The sequence below is a fragment of the Macaca fascicularis genome, chromosome 5 (genome assembly GCF_037993035.2).
Source record: "Macaca fascicularis isolate 582-1 chromosome 5, T2T-MFA8v1.1".
NCBI classification, from domain to species: Eukaryota; Metazoa; Chordata; class Mammalia; order Primates; family Cercopithecidae; genus Macaca; species Macaca fascicularis.
This window is the reverse complement of record NC_088379.1, coordinates 6,996,608-7,018,912: the sequence shown is the minus strand read 5'-3', so window position 1 is coordinate 7,018,912 and position 22,305 is coordinate 6,996,608. Positions and strand designations below refer to the sequence as shown.

At 46.0% G+C, this 22,305-nt stretch overlaps 1 protein-coding gene across 2 annotated transcripts in view; it reads right to left on the bottom strand.

Moving 5' to 3' along the window:
• Positions 1–22,305, bottom strand: part of JAKMIP1 (janus kinase and microtubule interacting protein 1) — a 181,640-nt gene that overhangs the window by 60,026 nt on the left and 99,309 nt on the right. For both annotated transcript variants that reach the window (XM_005554446.5, XM_065544756.1), the window contains exons 4-6: positions 4,791–5,000; positions 4,196–4,315; positions 617–763 (exon numbers count right to left, since the gene is read on the bottom strand). In XM_005554446.5, the coding sequence (XP_005554503.1) occupies positions 617–763; positions 4,196–4,315; positions 4,791–5,000 (477 nt within the window). The remainder of the gene's footprint in view (positions 1–616; positions 764–4,195; positions 4,316–4,790; positions 5,001–22,305) is intronic.

Here is a 22,305-nt window from a genome sequence, read left to right as displayed (position 1 = left end):
CACACACACACACACACACACCCCTGCACCTGCTACAGTGCGGACAGCAGAGCGTGTGTGCCATCAGAGCCTCTGTCTTCCCGGCTGTAAAACGGGGGTTGATACTACTCTGAACAATGAATCTGAAAGCATTCTGTAAACTGTCAGCTACAAGACACCCGCCCCAACCACAAACACCAGGCATCCTAGCTGGAGGAGAAACCCCTCTGCAAAGCATCACCAGTGATCATCGTAATGGCTTTCACATGCTGGGTGTCCTCTGGGCCTGTTCCCTGTGAGGTCTTTACATGCTGTCATTTCATCCTCTTGATGATCCTCCAGTGTTGATATTTTCATTCCCATGTATGCATAAAGAAACAGAGGCTCAGAGAGAATAGGGGATGTGTTTAAGGACGCAGCTGTCTGACTCCCTCCGGACACAAACACCCAGAGAACAGTGAATGTGAGACAGGTGGAGAGAAGCGAGAGATATCTGTGACTGACGCTGCTCCTGGTGCTTCGTGGGGAGGTGGGTGGCAGGTGGGGCCCAGAACATGTGAACTGGGAGGTTCAGGGCTGGAGAATCCCAGACAGAGTTGGGAGTGCCAGGGCTGGCCCCAAGGGGCCCACAGCTCACCATTTCCACGTTTTCCCGCGTGAGGTTCTTGATTTTCTCCTCCATCCTCTGGATACTCTGCAACAAATCCTCATTTTTCTTGTTCATCCTCTTGTTTTTCTCCACCAGGGGCTTCAGCTGAACCTCGGTCTCTCGCGAGCGTTTCAGCTGTGGTTGGAAACAGGTACAGAGACTCAGACGGTACAGAGACTTGACAACAGACGGCCAAGGTCACAGCACCAAGGTGAGCAGAGACTCAACCCGGTTAGGACCCCTTCTGAGGCCAGTGTCCTGGGTGACACATTTGTTTGCTAGTTGCATGACAATGGGCAAGTTCTCAGCCTCAATTTCCTCATCTATCAAATGAGAATCATGGCAGCTCCTGTATCCTAGGCACATGGTGAGAACTAAATGCATAGTGGTAGTCTCCCCAGTGTTATTTTCATGGAAAGAATTAGGAACAACTTAAATATCTATCAATATTATGACAACTACAGGCACAGCCACCACATGTGAAGGGGACACCTTCCCCATCCCCATGTTATAGACAAAGAACCTGAGCCCAAAGAGAGGAGGCAATGGGCCCACCTTCACAAAGAAAGTGCTAAGAATGCTTTGCACTCTTGCAAAGATTGGTGGTTTGAATTCACCAAGAATTAAACACAAGGGACTGACTCTAGACCCCTGAGTTTACTCCCCAGGCTGTAAATGTTAAGGTAAAATATTCTGATGGTATAGGTTGAAATATAAAATGTACCATGTGACCCATGCATTCTACTTCTAGAAACTTACCCACCCCCAAAAAAATGCCATGTAGAAGATACATGTGTGTCATTACTGACTTGAACCTTTATTTAAAGTCAGTAAAGACCCATATGTATCTTCTACATGGCATTTTTTTTTTGAGACAGAAGGTAGGTAAAATGACATGGGTCATTTTGACAAAGGGTATCACTATGTCACCCAGGCTGGAGTGTCGTGGCATGATTTCAGCTCACTGCAACCTTGACATCCTGGGCTCAAGTGATCTCCCACCTCAGCCTCCCAAGTAGCCGGAACTACAGGTGTGCACCACTGTGCCCAGTTAATTATTTTTTGTATTTTTAGAGACAGGGTTTTGCCATGTTGCCCAGGCTGGGCTCAAACTCCTGAGCTCAAGGAATCTGCCCACGTTGGCTTCCCAAAGTGCTGAGATTACAGGCATGTGGCACCTCACAGAAATCCAGAAAGCAGCAACAGCCTAAAGATCCACCACTGGGAAGAGAGTTGAACAGACCATGGTATTTCCACACAATGGACTACCAAGCCACCGGTAAAAAGACAAAGACAGATCTCTAAGCGCTGATGGGGAGTGCTGTAATTGATCCATGAAGTGAAAAAAGCAAGTTGCAGAACAATACACAGCAGGGGAAAAAAATCCCAATTCATAACCATAAAATAAAAAGTCTCGGTCGGGCGCGGTGGCTCAAGCCTGTAATCCCAGCACTTTGGGAGGCCGAGACGGGCGGATCACGAGGTCAGGAGATCGAGACCATCCTGGCGAACACCGTGAAACCCCGTCTCTACTAAAAAATACAAAAAAAAAAAAAAAAAAACTAGCCGGGCGAGGTGGCGGGCGCCTGTAGTCCCAGCTACTCGGGAGGCTGAGGCAGGAGAATGGCTTGAACCCGGGAGGCGGAGCTTGCAGTGAGCAGAGATTCGGCCACTGCACTCCAGCCCGGTCAACAGAGCAAGACTCCGTCTCAAAAAAAAATAAATAAATAAAAAATAAAAATAAAAAGTCTCTTGGTGGGTTTCAAGGTATTTATTTAAACGTTAAAAACATGTAAGAACCACCCCAAACTAGCAGTAGTTACCTCACGATTTTAAGATTGAGGCCGGGCACGGTGGCTCATGCCTGTAATCCCAGCACTTTGGGAAGCTGAGGCAGGCCGATCACTTGAGGTCAGGAGTTCAGGACCAGCCTGGCCAACATGGTGAAACCCCATCTCTACTAAAAATACAAAAATTAGCCAGGCATGGTGGCAAGTGCCTGTAATCCCAGCTACTCGGGAGGCTGAGGCAGGAGAATCACTTGAACCCAGGAGGTGGAGGTTGTAGTGAGCTGAGATCATGTCACTGCACTCAAACCTGGGCGACAGAGCAAGACTCCACCTCAAAAAAAACAAAAGATTGAAGCGTTGGCAAACTTATCAGTTTCTACTTTTAACTACTTCAGTCTGATCTGACATGTTTCCAGAAGCCTATGATTTTTCCTAATCCACTCAGTAAACTATTATGCAGCTCATGAGTATTTATGAGCTTATAAATATTTAAATGAAGAGTGGAGACATAATATTAGATGTACAGTCTGATTAAAGCAAAAAAAAAAAAGCCTTTAAAAATACTGGAAGGAAGCGAATTTATTTTGATCCTGTTAAAGTTGTGGAGAGGTGATACTTATTGACGCTGTTCACCACTCATTTTTTTCAAATATTCTTCTGATATACTTCCCTTCATAATAGAAATTAGAATAAACATAAAAGTTATGAGGCATCTGTCAAGAAGTTGATGTATCAACTGCCATTACATAAAAATTAGTTTTGCTCTTATCCAGAAAATATAAACATATTCATGACATTGCTATTTTAACTGGAGATTTCTTTTTTAACCAGAAGTCTATGTTCATTATTTTTACAAGTAATGTATAAGTTTTAGTTTACAAGTATATACAATTTTATGCAAAAAAGTAAATAGATAAGCACAAATTAAAATTACCCATAATTACACCACCTAAAAGAATAACTTCTAGCCAGGTGTGGTGGCTCACACCTGTAATCCCAGCACTTTGGGAGGCTGAGGTGGGCAGATCACCTGAGGTCAGGAGTTCAAGACCAGCCTGGCCAACATGGAGAAACCCCATCTCTACTAAGAGTACAAAATTAACCAGGTGTGGTGGTGCATGCCTGTAATCCCAGCTACTTGGGAGGCTGAGGCAGGAGAATCACTTGAACCCGGGAAGTGGAGGTTATAGTCAGCCAAGATCATGCCATTGCACCCCAGCCTGGGAGACAAAAGCAAAACTTTGTCTCAAAAAAAAAAAAAAAAAAAGAATAACTTCTAATATTCAAGATGATGACAATGTATTATTGTTCTGTAAACTGCATTTTTCATTTAATTTACTACGAACACATTTCCATGTCAGTTAAATAGGGTCTCCATCATCAATCTTAATGATAGTCTAGAATTCATTGTATAAATATTCCATGATCACTATGCCCTGTGCTTTAGTATTGAACAATCGGGTTTTTTTGTTTTTTAATTTTTGATTTGGTTTGGTTTGGGTTGTTAATATAAACAACACTGCAATGAACATCCTCTCCATGCTTCTCATGGAACTTCTCCAATTGTTTGCTCAAGATAAGTTCCTGCAAAAACAAATGGCAGTAAGAGATTTCTTCAATGAGCATGTGTTAGATTTTTAATCAAAAAGAAGAAAGAAGTTAAGTTCAGAGAACCAGAAGGCCTCTGCATTAACTTTCTGTGCAGGGCATGTTTCGGGGACTCGGGGCCCCTTCTTTGCACCCTGTGAGGCACCGCCTGTCTCTCAGGGCTGCTTACCAGTTCATTCCTCTCATCTGCCAACAGCGTATTTCTGTCTTCCAGCTTCCGTATCACTGAATTCAGTTCAGCAATTTTTAGTTGAAATCGCCTCACATCTCGCTCGTCCATATGTTGATCCTAAAAAAAAAAAAAAAAAAAAAAAGTCAAGACGTAAATGTACTTTGAAGAAGTTGTGTGGAGCCTTCTTAGAAAATTCACATGACATAATGGGTGAGATCCTTATTCAGGGGCCCACATGCCACACAGCAAGGTGGGGAACACGCAAGGCCACTGCACACCTGCGGAAGACTCCACCTAGAAGGCCACTGAGACTTCGAATCCTTCCGTGGCTCCTGGGGACCTTGTGATCAGGCCCTTCCCACCCTGCATCTCTTACAAAGGCCACCATGCACCGGCCCCTCACACAGTGTCCAGCACTTTATAATTTATAACAGGAATTTATCCAGGAATTTATAACATCCCCTCCAATGCTGAGTGAATGAGTGAATGAATGAATACATGCTGCCTCAGTGTCCTCTGTGGCTGACCAGAAGAATGCCCCGTAAATGGATGGGGGACCAGCCTGAGGCTGGCACAAGCTGCTGCCCCTCACCTGGACGCCCATGAGCTCCACCATGTCCCCAATCCCTGGCGGGAGCTCTCTCTTCGGGCTACTGTGGTGCCGCTCGGCCTCCTTGACCTGAACCAGCTGCTCATCCAAAGCCTCCTTCTGCAGAAGCAGCTTCTGGGTCTGCCCAGCCTGCACGCCAAGTTCCTTCTCCAAGGCCAGAATCACACGGTCTTTCCCTTTGATCTCATCCATCTGAAAAGGAGAAAGAACAAGCAGTCAGCCCTAGGGGCTTGTGACCAAGGAAATCTCTCCCCTGCTTGGGGCCTTCAGCCCAGGGAAAGGTCAAAGCAGTGTCTCGGGCCTGAGTCAACTGAATTCAGTAAACTCCAGATGCAGAGCAAGCATAGCCCACAGCCCAGGGCTTGTTCCCTGTCACTGCCCCAAGACAGAGGAGACAGAGCTAGGGGTTAAGGCACGTATATATTCAACCTGACACACGTACTGACATCAGTGTATGCTCCTGTCTCTCTTATGTTAATGAAATAAAATAAAACACTGCCAGCCCCCAGCCACGCCTCTGCAGCTCAGCTTCTTGGCAGAGTTGGCTTCTCTCTCCGTCTCCAGGCCCATGTCTCCCTCTCAGTCATTGACCCTCTCCTGCCTGGCCACAGCTCCCCAACACTCACCACCAGACAGCTCCTGCCAAGGTCACCAGTGCTCTCCTGGCCACCGAACCCACCAGATGACATTCTGTCCTCCCGCCCTGACTCCATCACTCACTCCCTGACTTCATGACCTCCTGTTCCCTCTCCCCAAGGTCACTTCCCAGTTTCTATATTCTTTATAGACTGTCTTGCTCTGGCTGTCATTGAAGCCTGGAGTTTCCAAGGCTCAGGTCTCTTCTCACTCTGTATCCTCTCCAAGGCAGCCGGGTCCTTCCCAATGGTATCAAGCCCACGGATGCAGCAGATCTTCAACACGTGCCTCAGCCCTGACTTCTCTCTGAGTTCCACAATCACAGAACCAGCTGGCTGCTTCACACCTCTGCTTGGATCTCGGAGGGACCACAGCTTCCCCACCTACAAACCTGAACTTAATCTTCAGTTCACCCCCAGCCCTGTCTTGTCCAGCCTTCCTACGGGGGAGTGTCAGAAGGGACACAGGCTCAATACAGTGGGCCGGGTGACAGTGCGGAAACCACACCAAAAAAAGTATGCAGAGGAAGTGTCAGCCCCAGGTCATCCCCTCTGGCTTTTTCTGGATGCTCCAGTGAGGGCACTGTTCTGGTTAGATAGCAGCCCCCCAAGACCCATGGCCTTCCCGGAACTTCAGAACGGAACCTTATTTGGAAAGAGGGTAACCGCAGGTGCAATTAGTTAAGATGAGGTCATCCTGGAGCAGGGTGGGCCCTTATGACTGGTGTCCTTATCAGAGGAGAAGACAGACACAGAGGGGAAGGCCATGTGAGGATGGAGGCAGAGGCTGGAGGGACGCGGCCTCAAGCCAAGGAACTCAAGGTCAGCTAGCAACACCAGCATCAGGAAGAGGCTGGGAAGGATCCTCTTCCACAGCCTTAGGGGGAAGTGTGGGCATGCAGACACCTTGATTTCAATCTCCTGGCCTCCAGAACTGTATGGGAACACATTTCTGTCATGTTAAGCCATGAAGTTTGAGAGTATTTGTTGCAGCAACTGCAAGGAAACAGATGCAAAGGCTCCTCCTGCTCAGCCCGCTCATGTAGCAGGTTACATTTCAGTGGATTACGATCCAAAGCTCTTACTTCTAAATCATATACCTTGATTTCAGACACAGACTGCCACAGCAGAGAATTTAGGTGAAGGGCCCTGTTCTGATAGCAGAGAGAAACCAGCTAAAATCCCACCCACCCCCCAACCCTTACCATATGACCATGGGCAGGTTGGGCCACCTCTCTGACTCAACTTCTGTCTCTGTAAAATGTGGACAATAAGAAGACTTTAGAACCAACTCTGCCTAACTGTTGAGCAGCTTTGGAGCAACCATGGGAAGAACCTGGCACAGTGCCTGGCATATCGCAAGCCCGCCATCAGTGTTCGCTGCCACTCTTAATCTCTTCTAGCCCCTAGGTAACACGAGGCTATTTTATTTTAAAAGAAGACCGCTAAAAACTGAAAAAATAACATAGCGATGAGAGAAGAAAGGAAATGGTACCCCTAGATTCCAGACTGACAGGTTTTCCAGCCAAGTACCACAGTGCTACAGTTCTGATGTGGAATTTCCGTCACTTGCAACCAAAATAATCCTAATCAACATAGAGCTCAGGAAAGAACAACAAACTTGCCAGGGGTATCACTTCTCTCTTATGTGCTAGTTGGGAGCTAGGTACTAATTTATACTTCAGAGCTCTCTGAGGCACCTTCTTTGGAAGACAAAAGGCTGCTTCCATCGGCCAGGATGATCTCTTGGCCCCTGCAATGCGTGCCCCATGCAGTTTCTCCTAAGCAGCCGCTGAATGTGCCCACTGTTCTCCCTGGTGATGGTCCACCAGCATCTACCTGCTTGGGCCAAATCCCAAATCCCGAGTATTGCAGTTTCCAAATGGGTAGGAGCACCGTCCATTGCCCAGGAGGAATCTTTAAACATGCTGAAAACACCACTGCCAAGGTAGATGCCAACCCCAAAGCAAAAATCATTATGCAGAAGGAGCTTATTCATTTAATTCGCTCAAGCACGCTTTCATTAACTCAACACACACTGAGCTAAGCACTATCAGTGGGTGCTGAGAAACATTAGTGAGCAAAAGAGATCAGACTCCCTGCCCTGGGAGCTTCCATTCTGCGGGACGGGGGAGTAGGCAATAAACATATTAAATAAGCAGACATGGTAGCGATTCAGAGTGATTTGTGCTATGAGGAGAAAAACAACAATAACAACATCAAAGTGAGGGAAATTGGTAGGGGCAGCTAAGGGTGTTGCAAGCCAATAGTCTGTCCATCATGGGTAAGAGAGGGTTCTCATCTGCCCTTCAGTGTCAGCTTTGCAGTGAAGCCCCCACTAGCTCCCCACAAAAGGCAGCACCATCGCGAGCAAGACATCTCCAGGATCCCAAATTCTCCACCTGGAGGAGCACCAATTCCCCCTTGTCCTAGTAAGTGAGACAGAGGGCTTCTGCCCCAGCCACCACAAGAAAGTTTCCTAGAAAATATTCTCAAACAGCAGAGACGGCATCTAGAAATGGCCGGCCGGCCAATGCAGAACACGTTCCAGAGCCAGCATGAGAGTCCTGAGGCCCCAGAGGTTAAGACACTGGCAAGCTCATGTAGCAAGAGGCAGGCACACTCACAGTTCACTGACTTTACTCCTGGATCACAAGCTGAGCTCTCAGTGATCCTACCTCACTGCCCTTGGGACCCGGATGAAATCCTGAGCTTCCTGGAACTGCTCACCTGACCGTATGGAACATCCCTCAGCTTCCTTCCTGCATCCATCTCCCCTTCTCCCACACACCCAGTCTTAGCATGTGCAGTAGGAAAGGGGTGGAACTAACACCACTGTAAGTTCCCAGGGCAGTCCCTGATTGGCTTATGCCACCCAAATGTCCCAGCCCCAACAGTAATTGCTTCAGGATGGATGCACAACCCAATCAGAACCAATGGCCAGAAGAGGGCAGCGCCAGGATCCTCCTGTTTTTCTTTAGGAGCTGAGAAAGGGACTCTGGGCGGTGTGGTGTAAGAACACAGGACCTGGCATAGTGGTGGCATCCCCCCAACACAGCATGAGAGCCCACAGCCTGGGAATGACACAGCGGGAGGCAGAGCAGAGGCCAAGAACCCAGGATCCTGGATAACATCGTTAGTGCACCTGGAGCTGCTCCTACAGCAAATTCCATGACTTCAGTTGGGAGAGCCAATAGACTCCCGTGGCCTAAGCTGGTTTGATATGGAATTTCTGTCACTTGTGACCAAAAGAATCGCAATCAACAGAGTTCAGGAAAGAATGACAAACTTGATGTTGGCTATCGCTCCTCTCAATGCTAGCATGAGCTAGGTACTATTTTATACTTAAAAGACACTCTCTGAGTCTTTAAATCCTCAAAGTGGACATCATTTACCCCAAGTTACATGCAAACTTGAGGCCCAGTGCTAACACTCCAGTTAGCAGCAGAACCATGACTCAAATGCAGATTGTCCTCTCCAAGCTCTCACTGTCCCCTCTGCCCCGAAGGAACAGAGTCTGGTTGTTTCTCGGCAGTCAAGTATACCAGGAAACATATCTCAGTGAAAACAAGCCCACCGACCCATGACTGATTTTGTGAGCTCCACTTTATTGCAAAGTTTGGGGGACTCAAAGACTGAAGCAGAGGCCACTATCCCAACATCCATTCTCATTCTTGGTACCTGTAGTGAGGTGAATAATGTCCCCCAAAATGTCACGTCTATCCCGAAAATCAGAATGTGACCTTATTTGGAAATAGGGCCTTTGCAGATGAAATGAAGATGCACATTAAGATGAGGTCATACCAGGTTAGAGTGGACCCTAAACCCACTGATTGGCATCCTTAAAAGAAGAGGACACCTGTAATTCTAGCAGTTTGGGAGGTCAAGGCAAGTGAAATCACCTGGGGTCAGGAGTCTGAGACCAATCTGGCCAACATGGTGAAACCCCGTTTCTACTAAAAATACAATAATTAGCCAGGTGTGGTGGTGCATGCCTGTAATCCCAGCTACTTGGGAGGCTGAGGCAGGAGAATTGCTTGAACCCAGGAGGTGGAGGTTGCAGTGAGCCGAGGTCACACCACTGCACTCCAGCCTGAGCAACAGAGTGAGATTCCATTTCAAAAAAAAAAAAAAAGAAGAAGAAGAAGAAGAGGACAAGATGCAGACATGCAGGCTAGAAGGCCATGTGCCGGCAGAGACTGAAGTGGTGCAACTGCAGGTCAAGAAATGCCAAGGACTGCCGGCCACACCAGAAGCTACAAGAGGCCGGAAAACACTTTCACCCTAGAGCCTTCCAAGGGAGCATAGCCCAGCTGATACCTTGATTTGGGACTTCTGGACTCCAGAACTGAAGAGAAAATAAATGTCATTGTTGTAAGCCTCCAAGTGTGTGGTAATTAGTTAGTGGGGTGAATAATGTCCCCCAAAATGTTACGTCTACCCCGAAAATCAGAATGTGACCTTATTTGGAAATAGGGCCTTTGCAGATGAAATGAAGATGCCCATTAAGATGAGGTCATACCAAGTTAAGGTGGACCCTAAACCCACTGACTGGCATCCTTAAAAGAAGAGGACACCTGTTAGAGCTGCCCCCAGGAAACTAACAGAACACCACACCAGGGTTTCTCAGAAGCCATAGGCCACACAGTATGGGTTCCAGGATCACCTTAAACTAGAACATCACTGCCCCATGTTGACCATGATCACCTTAAACTTGAGCATCACCGTCCCATGTTGACCATAACCACCTTAAACTAGAGCGTCACTGCCCCACATTGACCGTGACAGCCTTAGAGTGTCAAAATCCCATGTTGACCATAACCATCTTAAACTAGAGCGTCACTGTCCCACGTTGACCATAACTGCCTTAAACTAGAGCATCACCACCTCAGATTGACCATAATCACCTTAAACTAGAGCGTCACCACCCCATGTTGACCATGACCGCCTTAAACTAGAGCGTCACCACCCCATGTTGACCATAACTGCCTTAAACTACAGCATCACCACCCCATGTTGACCATGACCGCCTTAAACTAGAGCATCACCACCCCATGTTGACCATAACCACCTTAAACTAAAGCGTCACTGCCCCATGTTGACCATAACTGCCTTAAACTAGAGCATTGCCACCTCAGATTGACCATAACCACCTTAAACTAGAGCATCACTGCCCCATGTTGACCATGACTGGCTTAAACTAGAGCATTGTCACTCCAGATTGACCATAATCACCTTAAACAAGAGCGTCACTGCCCCATGTTGACCATGATCGCCTTAGAGTGTCAAAACCCCATGTTGACCATAATCATCTTAAACTAGAGCATCACTGCCTCATGTTGACCATGACCGCCTTAAACTAGAGCGTCACTGCCCCATGTTGAGCATAACTGCCTTAAACTAGAGCATCGCCACCTCAGATTGACCATAACCACCTTAAACTAGAGTGTCACTCCCCCACGTTGACCATGATTGCCTTAGAGTGTCAAAACCCCATGTTGACCATAATCACCTTAAACTAGAGCTTCACCATCCCATGTTGACCATGACCGCCTTAAACTAGAGCATCACCACCCCATGTTGACCATGAGTGCCTTAAACTAGAGCATCACCGCCCAATGTTGACCATAACCACCTTAAACTAGAGCGTCACTGCCCCATATTGACCATAACCACCTTAAACTAGAGCGTCACTGCCCCATGTTGACCATAACCACCTTAAACTAGAGCGTCACTGCCCCATGTTGACCATAACCACCTTAAACTAGAGCGTCACTGCCCCATGTTGACCATAACTGCCTTAAACTAGAGCATTGCCACCTCAGATTGACCATAATCACCTTAAACTAGAGCTTCACCACCCCATGTTGACCATAACTGCCTTAAACTAGAGCATTGTCGCTCCAGATTGACCATAATCACCTTAAACAAGAGCGTCACTGCCCCACGTTGACCATGATCGCCTTAGAGTGTCAAAACCCCATGTTGACCATAACCATCTTAAACTAGAGCATCACCACCCCATGTTGACCATGACCACCTTAAACTAGAGCGTCACCACCCCATGTTGACCATGACCGCCTTAAACTAGAGCGTCACTGCCCCATGTTGACCATGACTGCCTTAAACTAGCGCATCACTGCCCCATGTTGACCATAACTGCCTTAAACTAGAGCATTGCCACCTCAGATTGACCATAATCACCTTAAACTATAGCTTCACCACCCCATGTTGACCATAACTGCCTTAAACTAGAGCATTGTCGCTCCAGATTGACCATAATCACCTTAAACAAGAGCGTCACTGCCCCACGTTGACCATGATCGCCTTAGAGTGTCAAAACCCCATGTTGACCATAACCATCTTAAACTAGAGCATCACCACCCCATGTTGACCATGACCACCTTAAACTAGAGCGTCACCACCCCATGTTGACCATGACCGCCTTAAACTAGAGCGTCACTGCCCCATGTTGACCATGACTGCCTTAAACTAGCGCATCACCGCCCCATGTTGACCATAACTGCCTTAAACTAGAGCATTGCCGCCCCAGATTGACCATAACCACCTCAAACTAGAGTGTCACTGCCCCATGTTGACCATAACCATCTTTTCTTCTTGACTTTTACTACCAGGCATCCTAATGTGTAGACAAAAGTCTAAAAGCCTTCTTGCATTTCTAATCCAATCCAGCTGACAAAGAAATGAAACTGGCAGCCCATCTCTTGAATATGTTGCCATGGGCAACAGGTTTGCTTAAGGAGTGATATTTATCAGACAGGGTGTGGGTGAATAGGAGAACTGGACATTTGATCTTTTCACTCCTTTTCCTAAGTGGGCCATTTTGGGTGAAAACCATCCACACAATGAGATACCTGAATGGGGGAGATTTTTGTTTGGCATTGAAATGGAAACGGAGCCTTTATGATACTAGATCCCTGCTACATTTTAAATTAAGCTCAAACCGTCTCTTGTGCAAATACACAGGGATTTTTTTCCCCCATTTTACTTCTCTTACATATACATCTTTCCTATAACAGAGGAACATATTTTACAGGTATCCTATTACAGAAACTATAAGCTGCTAGATGCTTTAGCTCACTTGCTTGTTTAATTCTAACTCTCGGCAGATATGGGAATACCCCATTTTATAGGTGAAGTGCTAAAGGCTTGGAGACAGTAACCACCTGTCCCAGGGTCACATGGCAAACAAACGGGGAACCCAGAATCACCCAGGGCTGCCTCTCTCCAAAGGCTTCTCTTCCCACCATGTGATGACTCCCCCCGAACACACACCCATGAACACACGTGATAGAGAAAAGGGGCTGGAAACTGTTCCTGAGGACTCAGTATTGGTGTGCTTGCACTGTCTATAAATTAGAAATTTTAAACTGACACAGCTCTTCTGCCATTCTTGGCACAGTATGGGGTTAAGGCATGAACTAGTGGTTTGTCACCAACTGTGGGACCCAGGCTATAGCTGAATGAGGACTTTAAAAGGGTGTCTTGTCACCTGCCTCCAGCCCCAAAATCTCTTCCAGCATCTCACCTCCCACAAAGGGCCCCCAGCCCCAGCTTACACCCTCCCCATGCTGGGACACTCACTACCTCCCCAGGAGGCTCTTAGTTTCTAAGAACCTTTGGAATCTCAGAGTTTTTCTGATATTGAGGGTGGGGAATAGATGACTATATCCTCAAATCATCAGGACTTTTTAAAAGGCAAGAAAATGAAAAGAGAGAGCTCCCTTCTTCCCCAGCAATACTCTCAGTGCCTTTCACTGGTGTCCTGCCCCCTCCCTCCCAGCCATCCTCACCTGAAGAGCACATTCCAGGTGTGGTGGAATCCTGGCCAGCCCACAACCTGCAAACAGAGGAGCCCTGTACTGTCAGTGAGAGGGGACCAGTGTGGGTACAGGCACTTCTGTTCTCTGAAGTCATTCACTTTCCCTGGGTCTCCTTCCTGTGCTACAAAATGAGACACTGGGTGAAGAACCATTTCCTGCCAATGGACTTGTGTACCGACGCCCAAGAGGAAACCAGAGCACCACCCCCTGCAGCGGCAGGCTCCCCTCCCCATGGCCACACCCCCTTCCTGCTCCTCTGGGAATGCACGGGGCTTGGCAGAGGTGGGTTTTAAGCCATTGAGAGAACATTATTTGTTCTGCCCAGCTATGAAAGTCTATAGGAGGAAAAGGTAGAATATAAGCAAAATACCCTTTGTCGTTATTCTGTCACTGAAGCTCTCAGTGCACACCATGGTGAGGTCTGCAGGGAAGCATGGCCCCTTCTAAGCGGGTCCTTGACCCCAAGTCATCGGAAGGCAGAGAATAGAAAACCTTTTCAGCATTCATTCAGACCCACTACGTCAGTCATCATCACACGCATAGGAGATAGAATCAGAAACGCATTCCTGGGAGTCATTCCCCCAGCTTCAGGTGCAGGGGCCTCGATTCTACCTGTGACACTTCATCTACTGTGTGGCGGGCACAGGTGTTTGTTTATGATCTCATTTATATCTTTTGCCAGAAATACTTCACACTTTTAAAACTTCTATTAAAAGTAAGAAAACAAAGTCTCCAGTAATTGACAACAGGATTCCATTATATTTTCATTTGGTATTTTACTGGGAATTCAAGTATCAGATGTCATCATGGCTATTTTAGAGATATGGTTAAAATGATCACATCATGGCCCTATTACTTCCAAACCTTTGCCAGTGTTTCTCCCTCTGCATAGGATCACCTAACAAACGCCTATGCATCCTTCAAAACCCAGCTCAGACCTCACTTCCTCTGTGAAATGACTCCTGCATCTACCCACAGAAGTGACCACATCCTCTTCTTTGCTGCTGCCTCTTTGGCTTGCATGGTCCTATTGCTGAACTGACCTGCTCACACTAGAATAATCTGCTCACACTCCTGTTAACTGTAAGCTCTTTGCTGCCTGGAACCGTGTCTTATTTTTCTCTACAACTCAGTAAATAAATACGCAACTGAGGGGGAACTGTCCTGCCCAGGGCTCTATGTGTTCTTGGGCCATTCTGACCGACAGCAAATTTCATCGCCGTGGATGACTATAAACAGTGTCCAGCTCCCATTAAACTGATTGTTTACTATTAATATGCAGCAATTGGCAGCAAGTCCAGATCATGTGTCTCTTCCAAGGCTGATAACCAACCCAATGAGATGTCCCAAAAAGAGAGCTTCAGAAACTATCACTCGAATTCTTACGCAAAGCAGTCGCCTCATAAAGGTCAGCAGTCTCTTAAAGTTCAGGGTCCTGAACCAGACACCTCCCGTAGTACAATGAATGATGTCCACCTGTACAGGGACGTGTGGCTGCTATGCCCTGAAAAGTATCTTGTCTCCAGAGAGGAATGATACTTACTTGGGAAGAGGTCACTTTCCTCAAAGAAGGAGCCAGGTTTGCAGGTGGTGGGAGTTGGTGGGGGACAAGTCCTGGCTTGGTGCCTCTGCCCGCCACCACACGATGTGTCTGGTCAACCTGTGCCCGGGGCTCCAGAGTCCCACCTGCCCAGGAAGGCTGCATCTTCCCTCTTTTCTGCTGCCCCAGCTGGGCCGGGCAGTCCCCAGATGTCCTGCCCTTCACCTCCCAAGCTGAGATCACATGGGAGGGGGTGTCACCTGTCACCCCTATAGACTGCTAGCTCCCTGCAGAGGGCCAGGCAGGGTTTTGGCCACGGCCCTCCACCACTCCCCTGAGAGGCTGGCCCAGCAGGCATCTATATAGGGAACATGCATCGAACACATGCCACTCTCAGTTCATGAGTTTTAAAAACAACCATTATGGCTTTATAAAAGCATAAAATAAAATCTCAAACAATCTGTGCTAGCCCCGGGTCTAGCTCAGAGCAGGTGCTCACCAAATGGAGCACCCGGAAAATATATAGACTCTCTTCCATAATTTTCTGGCAAAAAAGAAAGAAAATACTCTCCTTTATCTCCCAGATGCCTCAAGCTAGATGCGAAAGGGCCACTGAGAAGGCCAGAAGTGGGCCACTCCTACCCAACCGACAGGAGGAATTGTGCTGAGAAAACAGCCCGGCCCCAGTGAGAGGGCTCGGCCCCAGTGAGAGGGCTCGGCAGACAGTCCTGGGAGTAAACAAACCAACCAACCTCCGGCGCCCCTGGGTTCTCAGGAGCTGCAGGCACCCAGCCTAGGCTGGCCCATCGGCCCCTCTTTTCCTAGTTGAGATCCTCAGGTCCAAGGCCTTAAGGTGGCCTTGATTCCTCCTACCTTGTCAACTAGTTCCCAACAGTGGCACTCTTTTAAAACTAAAGTTTTAACTCTTATTAGGAAAGGAATGCAGATCCATTATAGAAAATGAAAAATACAACTCTTACTAGGAAAGGAATGCGGATCCATTACAGAAAATGAAAAATACAGCCAGACGCAGTGGCTCACGCCTATAATCCCAGCACTTTGGGAGGCAGAGGTGGGAAGTTTGCTTAAGCTCAGGAGTTCAAGACCAGCCTAGGCAACATGAGGAAACCTTGTGTCTGCAAAAAATACAAAAAAATTAGCTGGGCATAGGTGGTCCTGGCTATTCAGGAGGCTGAAGTGGGAGGATTGCTTGAGCCCAGAAAGTAGAGGCTGCAGTGAGCTGTGACTGCACCACTGCACTCTAGCCTAGGCAACAGAGCAAGACCCTGTCAAAAAAGAAAAAAGATAGAAGAAATATATAAAGGAGGAGGGAGGGGAGGGAGGGAGGAAGGAAGGAAGGAAAGAAGGAAAGTGGAAGGAAGGGGGAGTGGGGGAGGGAGGGAGGGGGTAGGGAGGAAGGGAAAGAAAAGAAAGAGGGAAATGAAAGAAAAGAAAGAAATAGCAAAGGAAGGAAGAAGGGAAGGAAAGAAAGAAGAAAGGAAGGGAGGGAGGGAAATAAAGAAGGAAAGAAAAGAAAAGAAAGAAGGAGAAAAGGAAAAAGGGAAGGAAAGGGAGAAAGGAAGGAAGGGAGGGAGGAAGGGAGGGAGGGAGGGAGGGAGGGAGGGAAGCAAGGAACGGGAGAGAGAGCGAGAGAAAGAAAGGGAGGAAAGAAGAAAGGAAAGAAAGAAGAAAAGAAGGAAGGAAAATTAAAAATACAACAAAGCACAGAGAAGGAAACGGAAAGCCCCCGTGATGTCAGGATCCCTCATTCTACTTCTGCAAGACAGAGTCCTGTTTGCAGCCTTACATCCTGTATTTAATCTTCTGTGTTCACTTTCCCAAGTCCCTATAGCTTGTCATAAATGCCTGAGTCATTGTCCTGACTCAGAAACTCAAGGCAGCAAATGCAGATGCAATAGACCACTGGCAGAACACACACAGCACCATCTGATGTGTATGTAAGATTTTGTGCATGCTTTTGCACATTTCCTTCGGTAGACTCCTGGAAGTGGAATTAGCAAGCTAAAGGGCAGGAGCGTGCTTAAAGCTGTTATTTGCACAGAGACGGGGGGCATCTGCTATGCACCACACTGCACAGGCTCTGGGCTTTCACAGTGAACAAGATAGACTCAGTCCCTGTCCTTACAGAACTTGGATCCTAGTAGGGGGAAACACACAAGAAATAATCAAAGAGAGACAGATAAAAATGTCAGATGAGAAGTGCTGTGGCAAGGATGGGAAAAGGTGGCATGTAACTGAGTGACTCAGGGCTGGTCTAGATGATGCTCAGGCAGGCCTCCCTGCACAAGGGACACCGAGGTGGGAGCTACTCAGTGAGAAAGAACCAGATGTGCAAAGATCAGGGGCAGAGCACTCCCGGCCAAGGACCCAGGAGTGCCTGTGGAAAGGCCCTGGGGCTGAGAACAACCTGCCAAAGGCACCTGCTGTCTTCTCTTTTGACACTTGAATTATACCCCACCTTTAAAAAACAATCCTGGCTGATTTGATTGGGAATGATAGCATCCTGCTGTTTTAATTTGCATTTCATGACTGGTGAGGTTAAACTCATTTTTATGTTTAATAGGCATTGCTTTTCTTTTTTGTGAACTGAGTGTTCCCATGGCTTGACTAATTATAAATTATTGTTCCTCTTGTAAACTTGATGAACTTTTTATACACTGAGAATGTTAACCCTGTGCCACATTGTTTAAAGACTGTTTCTCAGGCTAGATCTTCACTCTCCATTTTTCTAAAGGCCTGCATGCCATCTGTCCATCAAATACTCTGTTGAGGAAACTGGGGGTAGAATAGTATTTGTTATTATAACAAATTCATTTTCAGATCCCATTGGACATTGCTTTTAATCCTGTATCATTCAGAATCGAGTTTTTAAAGAGGATCAATGGCCTGAGGCTGAGTATGAAATTCCCGCTCAACTTTTACCTTGTAAAATGGGAGTATGGATTGAGTATCCCTTATCTGAAATGTTTGGGACCAGAAGTGTCACAGATTTGAGGATTTCTGGATTTTAGAATATTTGCACATACATAATGAGATATCTTGGGGATGGGACCCAAGTCTAAACATGAAATCCATTTATGTTTCACATACACTGATACATCTAGCTGAAAGGTAATTTTATACAGTATTTTTAATAATTTTGTACATGAAACAAAAGTCTGTGTACACTGAAACATCAGAAAGCAAAAGTCTCACTGTCTCAGCCACCCAAGTGGACAGTCTGGGGTTGTCTGGCATCACCATCATTCCTGACAGTGAATTTATTTATTTATTCAAGACAGACTCTTTCTCTGTCACGCAGGCTGGAGTGCAGGGGCATGAGCATAGCTCACAGCAGCCTCAATCTGCTGGCTTCAAGCAATCCTCCCACCTGGGCCTCCTGAGTAGCTGGGACTACAGGAGTACGCCACCACGTCCGGCTAATTTTTAAATTTTTTGTAGGGGCAAGGCCTCACTGCCCAGGATGGTCTCGAACTCTCAGCCTCAAGCAATCCTCCCACCTCAACCTCCTGAAGTATTGGGATTACAGTCATGAGCCATCTTGCCCAGTTCTGACTCTGAATTTAGACGCTACCAATAAGCAACCATTTCTTACACTTATTCACACATACCATTGATATAGCGGAAAAGATAATGTGCTCGGGGTAACATCTAAGCATGCTTGCCTGGGGGAGTCTGGGTGTGGATGGAAGCTATATCACAGCCGAAGTGGGCTAGGGGGATCTTTTTTCCCCTTGGGTGTGCTGAATACACTGCGTTGTACACCTGCATTTTGAATGCGATCTGTCACAGGAGGTTGGGTGTGCAATTTTCCACTTGTGGCTTCCCATTGGCACTCACAAAGTTTCAGATTTTGGAGCATTTGGGCCTTAGGATTAGGGATGCTCAACCTATTTCTATACCACCTTTGCAGAACTCCATAAGGACAGGGGAAGCTGCCCCATTTTGCAACAATAAATGCAATAAGAAGTGTTCATTCTCATCCTCATTTGACAAATGGTGTGAATCAATCATTCCATGGGAAAAGCTAGGCCCATGCTTGCTTAGGCAGCTTGGAGAATTTGATTCCCTTGATCAAAATCACTCAAGATCAGGATGTTAAGTTTTTGTCTGGCTTTGAGTATTTCAAAGGTAGTGAAAGCTCTCTCTATGCAACCGGAAAGAATAATTAAAATGCAATGCCCTTTATGGCTCACTTACATTGTGGAACAGAAAAGCTGTGACTGTGAATTGAATCAGAGATAACGAAAGTGTAATGTGGAGTTTGGAGTTCAAGAACATGGTTCTGATATGCATGAGTCTCATTTAACAAGGTGCTATGCAAATCCACACCTGCCTGAACACACTTTACGCAACTACCACCCAGGTCAAAAAAGAAACATTCCTTGTCGCGTGTCCGTTGTGTCCGTTCCTCAGTGTCCCTCGTGCAGGGAGGCCTGCCTGAGCATCATCTAGACCAGCCCTGAGTCACTCAATTACATGCCACCTTTTCCCATCCTTGCCACAGCACTTCTCATCTGACATTTTTATCTGTCTCTCTTTGATTATTTCTTGTGTGTTTCCCCCTACTAGGATCCAAGTTCTGTAAGGACAGGGACTGAGTCTGTCTTGTTCACTGTGAAAGCCCAGAGCCTGTGCAGTGTGGTGCATAGCAGATGCCCCCCGCCTCTGTGCAACGAGGAACGTTTCAAAAAAGAAACATTCCTCATCCTCACACCTGTAATCCCAGCACTTTGGGATGCCAAGGCAGGTGGATCACCTAAGGTCAGGAGTTCGAGACCAGCCTGGCCAACATGGTGAAGCCCCGTCTCTACTAAAAATACCAAAAAAAAAAAAAAAAAAAAAAAAAAAAAAAAAAAAAAGCCAGGTGTAGTGGCAGGCACCTGTAATCCCAGCTACTCATGAGGCTGAGGCAGGAGAATCGCTTGAATCCAGGAGGTGGAGGTTGCAGTGAACCAGTATAACACCATTGCACTGCAGCCTGAGCAACAAGAGCGAAACTTCATCTGAAGGAACAAAGGGAGGAAGGAAAGAAGGAGAGAGAGAGAGAGAGAGAGAGAGAGAGAGAGAGAGAGAGAGAAAGAAAGAAGGAAGGAAGGAAGGAAGGAAGGAAGGAAGGAAGGAAGGAAGGAAGGAAGGAAGGAAGGAAGAAAAGAAAGAAAGAAAGAAAGAAAGAAAGAAAGAAAGAAAGAAAGAAAGAAAGAAAGAAAGAAAGAAAGAAAGAAAGAAAGAAAGAGAAAGAAAGAAAAGGAAGGAAGGAAGGAAGGAAGGAAGGAAGGAAGGAAGGAAGGAAGGAAGGAAGGGAGGGAGGGAGAGAGAGAAAGAGAGAGAGAAAGAAAGAAAGAACGAACGAACGAAAGAAAGAAAGAAAGGGAAAGAAAGGGAAAGGAAAGGAGGGAGGAAGGAAGGAAGGAAGGAAGGAAGGAAGGAAGGAAGGAAGGAAGGAAGGAAGGAAGGAAGGAAGGGAGGGAGGGAGGGATTCCTGATGTTCGAGAAGGCTGGCTCCTACCGCTTCCTGATCAACGCCACACCCGGAGGTCATCCACACTGTTATTCTAGCACCTTAGATTAGTTTTTACCTTTCTTAAACTTCATGTGAGTAAAATCATGCAGTATGTAGCTTTTGTGCTCATCTTCTTTGGTTTGTTTATGACACCACATCTAGGAAATTCATTCATTTTCTTGCCTGTTTTGGAAATTCATTTTTTCCCATTGCTGTGTAATATCCCATTGACTAAATACACCTTTATCCATCTTATTGCTTCATTTATTGCTCACAGAGCATATTTTCTATCATTTTCCTTTAGGGAAAGCGGGTCTTTATATTTAAAGTGTGACTTTTGTATCCACTCTGACAACTTCTGCATTTTCACTGGTTTAGTCCATTTACATTTGATGTAACTACTGATATGACTTGTTTAATTCCACCATTTTGCTGTCTCTTCTCCATTTGTCCCATCTGTTTTTTTCCCTGCTTTGGTCCTTCTTTGCTACCTTCTTTTAGTGCAAACAGATTTCTTTAGTCTCTCATTTTATTTCCCCTCTTTGCTTTTTAGCTGTGCCTCCTTTTGCTGCCTTTTTGAACCTTGATTTGTCACAGCCTCCTTGAATTCATAGCGTCACACACCCCCTCAGACAAGATTGAAGGACTGTGCAAGAGTACAGATCCATTTACCACCACCCCATCCTTTCTAGATTTTTTTGTGCATTTTACTTCTGCGTATATCATAAACCCCACAATACAATGTGACTGTTTTTCTTTGAACAGTCACTGTGTTTAAAATAAATTGAGAAAAAAAGATCATCTCAGACATTGACTCTCCTTTACCCATTTCTTCTGTTCTTTATTCCCTTCCAAGAGAACTAAATTCCCATCTGGCATTGTTTCTCTTCACCTGCAGAACCTCCTTTAGCATTTTTGGTGGTGCAGCCTCTGGTGACAAATAATCTTAGCTTCCTTTTACCTAAAAGGTCTTTATTTCACTCTTACTGTAAAATAATATTTTTTGCTGGATATGAAATTCTGAGTTAACAGATGTCTGTTTTGCTTTAGAGCACTTAAGTGTATGAGATGCTACCAGGGGGCGTGGCTGATCCACATCCTTGCCATTTCTCGGCACTGTTAGCTTTTTAATTTAGCCATCCTGGTGCCTGAGTAGTATTGTCTCGTTGTGTGCTTTTCTTCCTCTTATAAATATGCTCTTTTTAAATGCAAATACAAGATCCACTGTTAAACTTTAATCAATCCTATTTAAATTTCCAATTTTTCTTGTTTTAAACATTTTAGAGTTTAATTTATATATCATGAACTTCATCGATTTTTAGTAAGTCTTCCAAGTTGTGGAGCCATCATTATAATCTGTTTCAGAACCTTCCTCACCCAGTAAGATCCCTCATGCTCATTTACAGCTAATCTCCATTCCAACTAGTCCCCGTCAGTCACTAACCTACTCTCTGTCTCTATAGATTTGGCTATTCTGGAGATTTCATATAAATGCAAGCATACAATACGAGGTCTTTTGTGTCTAACTTCTATCATTTAGCATAATGTTTATGAGGTTCAGAAATGTTACAGATATTGTAGCATAAATCAATATTTCATACCGTCTCATTGTTGACTCACATTGTGTTATACAGACATGCCACATTTATCCATTCACCAACTGAGGACATTTTGGCTTTTCCCACTTGTTGACTATTAAATGCTGCTATAAGCATTCATGTACAAATCTTTATGTAGATACATGTTTTCATTTCTCTTGGGCAGATACTTAGGAGTAGGACTACAGAGTCCGTAGGTGTCCTTTTTTTAGACTTTTTAAGAAACTACCAAACCACTTATCAAGGTGGCTATACCGTTTTAAAGTCCTATCAGAATGACAGTACTCATTCCTCCACATGCTAGCCAACATTTACTATTGTCTGGTTTTTTTTTTTTTTTTTTTTTTGCAGTCATT